We start from the raw sequence: 10,480 nt of genomic DNA on the forward strand, positions 1-10,480 counted from the left end.
GCTATCTGCTGCCATTGTTTTGAAATGTTTGGCTCTACCATTGATCGACAATCTCAGCCATGCTTGTTGAATTAGATCATCTTTTCATGACTTAGTACAATCAGTGTAGAATTTCATTAATATTTGAGCTGAAAGATTTTTTATTGTCTTCTAGAGACAATTTTTACAGAGTTAACAAGTTAGGAGTGAATTGGCCATGTTTTGTCACTTGAATATGATGGGAAGGATTACTAGTGACCAATATTAGTGTTGTTGTGAAAATTAATTAATGAAGCTCAAATGACAATATACTTGTTTTATGCAGAACATCCAGTTGGTACTCACCAATTTGTTTTGGGGAAAATATGCTAGGATCCCTGACAATACACTAAAGACCTTAGTTTCTAATTTTGCAAATTTAAGACCTGATTTTGCAAGATTTTAATCTAGGACATCTGTCCATTTTCCCTAAATAAATAACAAAAATTACATGAAAATACAATTATGTCCTTTTTTTTAAAAAAAAAATAATAATAATAATAAAACAAAAGGTCACGGCCTCCACACAGTCAAGGTGGTAGCGAGCCATCCCCAATGACCAGGGTGGCCAGCCACCTCTAACCAGGTTGGGTTGCTGTAGTTTTCTTTTTTGGTACTTTAAAAAATTTTAGTAGGAAAGGCATAATTGTACTTTCATGTGATTTTTGTTATTTATTTGAGGGAAAAATGGATGGAGGTCTTAGGGCCTATTTGGGTGTGTTTGAGGGACTAAAATTGCATTTAACACTCAAAAAGTCCGTTTGAATAAAAAGTACTAATTTGGTAAAAAAAACTTGAAATTGGGTCCTAAATTTACAAAATTGGAAACTAGGGTCTTAAAGTCAATATGGCAAGCACAAGGGGATCTTAGCATACTTTTCCTTTATTTAGGGAAATGCTAGGTGCTCTCCTGATGTCCTAGTCCTAGGCGGAATTTAATTAAAAACAAAAATTAAAGTGGCCCCCCCACCACCGGTTTTTTTGTCAATCGGTTCTCCAATTATTTTCTCAACCGGTTTAATTAAATTCCATAAATAATGCATCGTCATCTTTAATTTTAGGTTAATTCTCTCTCTCTTTCTCTCTCTCCGTCTCTCTCTTGCCGCCGTCACGTCGAGACACCAGAGAATTGCCTTCGTCTCTGTCGAGATCCACCGGAGAACGTTGTCACCGGAACGGAACCTATTCCACTGTTGTCTGGAGGTACAATTATTTTGCCATTTTTTTCTCCGGTGAATTCTTTCTTTCTTTTTTGTTAATCCTATTTTGCACTTCTTTTCTCCGGTGAATTATTTTACCCTTATTTTGTCATGTTTTGTTAATCCCGTTTTTCTGTTGAGGTGCTAAGAAATCATAGGAAAGGGAAATAAATTGACATTTAGAATAGTAAAATAATTAAACGTCGACACGTGTCATGTAATTAATTTTTTATTTTTTAAAAAAAGTTTTAAAAAAATTAAAAACATATATATTTTCAAAAAATAAAAAAAAAATTTGGCCACCCTCATCTGGCCGGATGGGGGTGGTTTTGGCCATCCCCTTGGCTCCATGGGGGTGGCTCACTAGGGTGGTTTCGGCCACCCCCTTCACACCAACGGCCACCCCCTTGGCACCTTGGGGTGGCCCATGGCCAAAGGGGGTGGCTACGGCCACACCCAATTTTTTTTTTTCATTTTTTTTTTTTTGAAAAAATATATATTTTTAAATATTTTAAAAAAAATATAAAAATTAATTACATGACATGTGTAGATGTTTAATTGATGCTAACGTGGCATTCTGTTAATTTTTGGACGGAATTTTTACGGAGATATCATTTCCGTCTTTATGAAAACCACAAGTACCTTCTATGATATAAATCAAACCCTAGGAGGGTTTTTAGTATTTAGCCCTACTTTTAATTAGGGGGTAAATGCATATGTAGTTATCAATAATATTTGCATCTATATCCGCATAATGCGATTATTATTCTTAGGTATTCGCATTTTCATCCATATCATGCGAGTTATTGCAATTATTATTATTCCAATTATTTCAAAAGCCCAAGAAAACATGGATTTGGGTTTGCTATCTAAAACATATCAGAAACGAATCCTCTCCATTTCAAATGGAATGGAGAAGAGCCATTTAGGCAAAATAGTATAAAATTTAAGACAATATTGTCCTCATTTTTTAAAATTAAGACATCCTTATCCCACCATTTTGCCTACATGACTCCCTTCCATTTCAAATAAAATGGAGAGGATCCATTTGCAAACATATATATCATACAACATTGGCATTGAAAATATTCAAAAAAATAAATAAATATCCCAATCTTTCATTTACATTTCTTGCATGCACTCGTTGATTTTAAATCAAAACCAACATATGTGATAATTGGATATAATATCAAAGAAGATGTAGATAAGAGCTGGATATTGAAGTCTTGAGGATGTTGATTACCAAAGGATATTAATCTCTACGAATTGGGAGGTAGAAAAAGTTTTTTTCAACCCAATCTCTGACACGTGCTAATTTTTTTAATATGTGATAAATATATGTTTTTTATATATATATTATTAATACTATTATTAAAAGCATGTAAAAAGCATATACTATGAAAAAAGTACATCTTCTCACATGTCCGCTTTTAAATATTAAATTGAAAGAATTTTTCAAAATAAACCAATTTGTAAAAGATTTATTTTATATTGTTGATGAAAATAAATTTAGAAATACTAGAGGTCAATACTTTTCTCATATTTAGCCATATTCTCTTTCAATCAACCATTAGATTTGTGGACTTCACATAAGTTAATGGTGGACCCCGCAAATCTAATAGTTGATCTGTTGAATTCATAGGAGAATATGCATCAAATATAAAGAACTTATTGACCCCTAACATTTCTCAAATAAATTAGGTTAAGGTTATGGACATCTTTTCAACATTGGCACTCTTTGGAGAGGTGCCAAACGAAGAGAGTTTATTAGGCGCTACTAGGTCTAATTCCGTTCCATCACCTTCTTCGTCTGTCTACATTATATCACAACGACTTCTATCTAAGAATTATTCAAAGTCTTGCTTGGCATCTGTAAGGGAATTTTGTTTTCTTGGTCATTTTCGACACATGTTTGGTTGGAAGTTGGAAGTGGGTCTTCGGAAACCCGAGAAACTAGAACCGACCCAATCTTAATTTATTAAAAGAAAAAAATAAAATTAAAAATTAAAAAAGGTCATGAAACGCTGTCGTTATAAACCCCTAAGATATAAGCCTAATTTTTCAGAAATCCTTACACCCTAGTCATTCTATTGTTAAGGTTCTTGCCACTTCATACACCTTTCTCATATCTCTACTGAGACTCCCACAAGCAATCCTCCAACCCCCTTCTTTATTTTTAAAATTTAATATACTTCATTACTACCGACTAAAATATCTGAAAAATGTTATATTTATCAAATTTTTTCTCCAAAAGTTAGTTTTCAAATAACGTATCACCATCCCATGAGATTTATTATTTTAGAAAATGTGTCACCATCCACCATCTCATGGAATGATAACACATCACTTAAAAACTAATTTTGAGGAGAAAATTTAGTAAGTGTAATATTTCTCAAAAATATCTAATAACTAATGTGCTATCAACAACATGTATTCCTATTATTGACCGGTGGTGACTATCCACTCCTTTCCTTTAAAAAAAATTAATTAAAAAAAAATAGTTTTTTTTTTTTTTTAGTTTTATATATTTATTTATTTTTATTAAGCGTGACACAAGTTGTCATTTTATTGACGCTAACATGGCACTTAACGGAATCTGTTAAATATTTTAATGGAATTTGACTCAATGTGCTAATTTTTTTTATAGCAAACTTTACTTTAAACCCCTGAATTACCATGCGATTTGACAAGTCACTCCTAAACTTCAAAACCTCTCAATTTGAACCCATGAACTTTCAATTGCAGTCAATTCACCTCCCTCCATCAACTTTTGCCGTTAAAACCCTTAAAAAGACAAAATTACCCTTCAATTTTCTTTTTATTAAAAAAAAAAAGAAAAAAAATTGAAAAAAGAAAGGGTCACAAGGTGGCCCAACCGTGGGTCACCTTGTGATTTTTTTTTTTTTAATTTTTAATTTGAAATTAAGGGTAAATTTAAAATTTTATATAAAAAAAGGGTATAAACGTCATTGTCTCACTTTTAACGTTTAAAATTTGATGGAATTGTTCAAATTGACTACAATTGAAAGTTCATGGATTCAAATTGAGAAGTTTGAAGTTCGTGAGGGGGGAAGGGGGTCTTGTCAAATCGTGTGGTAATTCAAGAGTTTAAAGTGAAGCTACCCTTTTATTTTATTTTTTGTTTTGCATATCATAGGAACCTCTTGGTTCACTTTGATAGGACATAGAGTGATTTGTAATTTAAGCTAATCACATAGATTGATTTTGAATTTATCCTTTTTTTCTTTTCGTTTCTTAGATGTAACAACTAGGGCGTCTCTTAGCTAATATGACAGTGTTCATCATTTTTAAGGGCTTATCCAGTGATTGATGGGCAGTGCCACATCAGCTTAGTTGAATGAGGACATAGTATGTAACATTACTCAATCTAATTACAATATGTTCCTACCATAAGCATAAGATTATCGAGCAAGACGATATTTCCAAGTAAAGCGAGAATAAATCATTCACAAAACTGATGTAGCCACAATAGAGTCGAAGACACACTCCAAACATCCGAATGAACCAAGTAAAGAGGACATATTTAAACTAAGCTAAAGAATAAAAATAGATATTCTATTTCAATTTTTTTTTTTTTTACAGTAATATTTATTTCTTTTATCAATAAAATAATTAACAAGTGTGGCCAAAATCTTATATGATCTTTTGAGAGAGAAATAATAATGTGACATTCTTCCTGTTCAGGCACTTCCCAAGGGACAGTGGAGCAAGTTGGAAGTCAAGAAAACATAGATAGAGAAATATTAGTGCCATGCACTTTTGTTATTCATTCTTCTCTTAATCGATTTTTGACAAGACTTGCATGAATATCATAGTGCTTTGTCCAAACACTACTTACCCGTAACCTTTCCAATTAAGTCTCCCACTAAATCATGGAGCCATTATCCACTATGCCAAGCACCACAACATTATTCAAGTAGAATTTTGTTTTTATTTTGTTTTTCTGTAAATTATTATTACCCGTCTAAGCATATTTTTAGACGGCCAAATTGATAACCGAATATGATCATCTCCACTTTATTTTAGTGTTTTTAAGAGGGACAAAATTGTCATTTTAACTTTTTAAACATTTTTACCCATATAAAAAATATCAACCGACTTCTCTTCATTTTTTTTTTTTAATCATTTTCCATTGATATCAGGGCTTCTGCATGTTAAATTATTTGATTAAATAATTAAATTTATTTATTCTTATTATTTTAAGCTTTTTTGAAATAAGAAGTGATTTTTTTTTTTTTTTTGACATATCCACACAAGGGAAGGGGGGAGAGGGGATTCGAACTAGTGACCTCTGCTTTATGAGGCGTGGTCTACTGTCGATTAAGGTACCTCCTGAGGAACATGGTATCAAAGCTAGAAATCTAGAGTTAACTTCGTTAATTCATACTCCATTTAAATTAAATATTTCACGGGTTGAATTTCACTTTTTAAAAAATAAAATAAATGGAGTTCACACATGGAGAAGAATATTAAAGTATTGCGATTTTATAAATAAAACATAAAAATATATATATATAATAATAATAATAATAATAATAATAATAATAATAAAGTATTGTGATTAAATCTAGACATTGAGCCTTTGAAGGACTGGAAAGCCAAAAAAGCAGAATGGAGAAGAGTTGAAAAAGAGAGAGAAGGGTCCAAGTTATTTTGTGGGAAGCTAATGCCTAATGGGACATGATTCTTAAATTGTTGCCACGTGGCATACTTAAATTTCTCCGTAATTAGTTTTGATGTTAATATAAAAAGTGATAAATATATATTATATCATAATAATAATAATAAACGAAAAGAGGATGGTTTGTTTTATTTAGTGTGACGCAGGGCTAAAGCGAAAGCGTAGAGGAGGTGGGGCAGCCGGTGGTGTCAGCGCGCCTAACGGAAAGCAAATCCCACGTTGCCACCATTTACAACCACTAACCGAAAACCTTGACGGGAAAATAAATAAAAAATTAAATAATAATTACAAGTTGGCAATTATCGAGACACGACTGACTCATCATCTGAGTCACTTTGTCAGCCTTTGGACCACCACACGCCCAATACAAATCCCATTCACATAAATACATAAACATATGGATAGAAATCTCAGCAAGACAGCGACAATGTTTATTGCTCCAATTGCTACTTAGAGACTTAAGAGTTTTAATTGACTTTTCTTTTTTCTTTTTTTTTTAATCGAGAGTTTTTATAGACTTTTTTATGAGAGTAATTGCTTGAGTAGCCTAAAATTTATTTGAATAAGTGATTTTTGTAAGATGGAAATTTTTAGCCGAATATGAGTTTATATGATCCACTTGGCCGAGTGAATGAGATTTAGATTCACTGGAATTTCAGTTTTTGAAATTTCAGATTTAGGCTATCTATTTTTTATCTAAGAGTCATTATTCTGCCGCGTATCCCATTACTAATAAAATAATAAATATTTATTATTTTATTAATAACAATGACAATTGGATAGAAAATTGACCGTCTGAATTCGAAATTTCAGAAACTGAAATTCCCTAAGAATTTCAGTAGATCTTGATCCAAGTGAATGGCCCCGCGGTCCAAAATTTGTTTAGACAAGTAATTCATTTCATATGAGTTTTCTTACTATTGTTGTTCAAATTACTAGCAATTTGAACAAAAGATTATTAAAAACCCAATTCATGTCCGCATATCTCCCGATGAGTACAGAAAAATATTACATATCACACAAACATTTCGTGGTCGTAGCGGGATCTACTATAAGTAGCCTGTATATCAGCCATAATTAAAAAAATGCACTCAATAGTTATTAGACCATGTCATATCAACTTTGAAAAATATTACATACCACACAAACATTTCGTGGTCGTAGCGGGATCTACTATAAGTAGCCTGTATATCAGCCATGATTAAAAAAATGCATTCAATAGTTATTAGACCATGTCATATCAACTTTATAAGATATTTTATAAAATGATTGTGTAAATGTACCATTACTCTTTAAAAAACCTAAATAAAAATGTCGTATAAACTATTTATAAAATAAAAAATGTGATTTATTGCCGGAGAATGCTAATAATAGCATCTCTTTCCACCAAACAATCTTGAATAAATTACTCATGACATTGAAAAAATTAAAAAGAACAAGAATAAATAACTACCATATGAGGTGCTAATGAGGCCACATCAAAAGTAGCAGGAATTGTTTATTTATTTATTTATTTACAGCTTTAAGGCTGAATTTTCAAACCACGTGCCTTTACTGTACAGAATTAACAATAGGCAGTCCACGCAAGCAAGAAGAAAAATACAAACGAAACTCCGAAGAAGTCTTCCATCCACATTCCTCCATCCTTACAATTTACAGAGAGGATTAGAGAGAGTGTAACGACAACAGACAAAAATTACAGACTCAATAAGAAACTTCCCACAAGTCTCAAACCCTTTCTCAAGAAAAAAAAAACCCTTAAAAGCAAGAGAAAAGACTTTTGCTCTTTCTCTAATTTATTTTTCAAAATTAAACATCTCTTCCCATCAACCATAATTTACATTATAAATTATAATTCCTTGAGAATTATAACACAAAATTAATAAGAACAAGAAAACATCCCCCCACCATTACACATCAACCTCCTCTGCTCTTTCAACTCTTTGGTTAAGCCACAGCAGATATGCTACAGTTTCTCCTATCTGTGCCGAGGCAATCGAAGCCCTCGACCCGAACCGTGGCGGGTTTGTGCCCGAAGTTCATTCGGACGCATCCTCGGCCTTTACGGGCGGAGGGCGAGGGTGGTGCAGCCGCCGCCGGAGGCGGAAAAGGGGTGGTGGCATTCTCATTGAAAAACTGGGCATCTTGGATTACAGGGTTAGAAGCCCTGCTTGGTGGAGATCCACAGAAAAATGGTGGCGAAGAAGCTACTTGGTTACAGGATCTCTCCGCAGAATTTCCCTGTTGATGGAAAAAAACAGGTTCATTTTATTTTACTTGAAAGGTACATGGCAACTGTCACGTGCACAGCTGTATTACTCAAAGCAATCAACTTTGTCGTAAAGGAAGTAAATTAATTTAATTAATCAACTACAAAATTCTTGAATTAAATCGATTTTAGTTCATTAACAGCAAATCTCTGGCTATATATACATGGTAAGCACCAGACCATATCTAACAGATATCCAGGCCAATCTGGACCATCCATTAAAAGAAAAAAAGTACAAAGATAAATAAATCTCAACAATCCATTTATCATCATTTTTCCTTCTTGATTTGGGTCGGGAAATAAATTCAATCCCCATCTTGGGTTTTCAAGAAAAATGAGGAAATTAAAAAAAAAAAAAAAAAAATTCTAAAAAAAACCCACAAATCGAACACAAAAAGGAAATACTAACAGCAATAACTGCACAGAGACGAACCTTAGTGAGAATGATATCCAAAAGCTCTGTTCCTGCTCTTGAATCTCCGGTCTCTCTTTGATGACTGGCGACAAGCAAAAAAAAAAAAAACAAAATCTTAGGGAAAAAAAAAGAACAAAAAAGGAAAAATTCCCAAGTTCATAACATATTAACAATCCTACAAAAACATTTTTTGGTGGAGAGAGTTACTTGATGGGCCATCTGAAGGAGGAGGGTGGTCTGAAATGGTGATCGTTAAAAGAGGAGGGATCAAAGAGGCCCATATCCAACCGGCGAGGCTTAGGACAAACCACCGAGTAACCCTCCATCCTCATCTCCTCCTTGCAGCCTGCCATGGCGTTTTTCTGCACCAAAATCTTCCAAGATCTGCACCCACCACGCCTGCACACACCCAAAAATTACTTCTTTTCAGACCCATAATTCATACCCGCCAAAAACAGAAAATTCTGTCACCCAAGTTCATTAAAGTTCAAGTTTTTTTTCTCATTCGTCAGCCTTAACTAACATACCTACCGTTCTGGGCTTCTCTAAAAACCAAAAAAAAAAAAATTCTCTTGACCAAAATTTAAAACAGTCCATGAAAACATGTACGGATGTAAAACAAATATGCAGATCTGACCCACAAACAGAGAGAGAGAGAGGGGGAGCTAACCGGAGTTCCTTAACCGCTCCTCTCAGACGAGGAGGAGGATGTCAACGGAGAAGGAATAAGGGTTGGGGGGAGAAACAGAGCAAAGCAGAGATTTTTAGGAAAGAGAGAGTGAAAGAGACAAAGGAAGAGAGTGAATAAAGAGGTCGGCTTGAGTATTCATAGACGGTACGAAAGAGGGAGTGTGGCAACCTAGATGAGATTCGCTATGGTGTTTGTGGGCACATGTTCTTCACTGTGGGATCGGGGTTTTCACCCGTGTGATTGGGTTTCCTCTGGGATTTCGTGCAGAAGGGAATCCTGGGAGATATGGGGAATCTTCGCCTTTATTTTCTGATGGAGGATAAAGGGGTCGGGTCTGGTCCACATGATGCATCCATGTCCCCTTTTTATTGGCAATGCTCTTTTTGAGATCTGAGCCTTTGATTCTCTCTCTCTCTCTCTCTCTCTCTCTATATATATATATATATATATATTGTTTTAGGAAACTATATATACCTCTATATAATGTTTTTTTTTTCCCTAATGATTTAATTTTTACAATATCCTTAATCTACCATTTTTTATTTCTTTTTTCTTTTCTTTTTTTAATTTTCTTTTTTTTTTTTTGTCTTTTTCTCATTTTTCTAATTTTTTTTTTTTAACTGTTGTATAAATTCTTTTACCTTTTTATTTATTATTTTGGACACGAAAGAAGGATATTTAAAAGACATTGCAAAAAACTTAAAATATTAAGAAGAATATTTGTAAATAAGGTGATAGTTAGAAATAAATAAATGTGGATTTTTTCTTTTTCCCTATTTTGATAAATAGGACAAAGAGAGAGAAGAACACTCTTCCTCATCAATTTTGTTTCTGAAAAAGATCATTAGAATATTAACTTTAATAATAAATGGTGTCAAAAAAATTTTTTTTAATAATAAATGCTAGTTTTGAACTTGTAAAATATTTTTAGTAAATTCAATGGTAAGGCTTTTAGTGTAAATAGTATTTTTTATTTTTTATTTTTCAAATTGTTGGCCAATGATTATTATTATTTTTTATTAATCTAGGATTTGTGTATGTGATAATTCAAGTGTTCGGTTTATCCATACGTTAGAACAAGAAAAGTCTATTATTATGCTTATTTGTAGGGTTGTAATCGGGTCTAGTATTGACCGTTCAAGTTCTGTTCGTTTAATTTTATTCTGACACACGTGATGAGTTCGAG

The 10,480-nt window shown here is 33.0% G+C and overlaps 1 protein-coding gene across 2 annotated transcripts; it reads right to left on the reverse strand.

The window, feature by feature from the left end:
- Positions 1 to 7,404: 7,404 nt before the first annotated feature.
- LOC132185758 (uncharacterized) lies at positions 7,405 to 9,407 on the reverse strand. Of its 2 annotated transcripts, none has more exons than XM_059599535.1 (4): positions 9,274 to 9,407; positions 8,811 to 8,987; positions 8,622 to 8,685; positions 7,405 to 8,160 (listed from the first exon to the last, which is right to left on the reverse strand). In XM_059599535.1, exons 2-4 carry the CDS (start codon positions 8,954 to 8,956, stop codon positions 7,867 to 7,869), a joined length of 504 nt encoding a protein of 167 aa, XP_059455518.1. In that variant the 5' UTR covers positions 8,957 to 8,987; positions 9,274 to 9,407; the 3' UTR covers positions 7,405 to 7,866. The 2 variants fall into 2 exon arrangements, with proteins under 2 accessions (XP_059455518.1, XP_059455517.1); XM_059599534.1 differs by having other exon boundaries at positions 8,811 to 9,002.
- Positions 9,408 to 10,480: the final 1,073 nt, after the last annotated feature.

This window comes from Corylus avellana, chromosome ca6 (genome assembly GCF_901000735.1).
Source record: "Corylus avellana chromosome ca6, CavTom2PMs-1.0".
NCBI classification, from domain to species: Eukaryota; Viridiplantae; Streptophyta; class Magnoliopsida; order Fagales; family Betulaceae; genus Corylus; species Corylus avellana.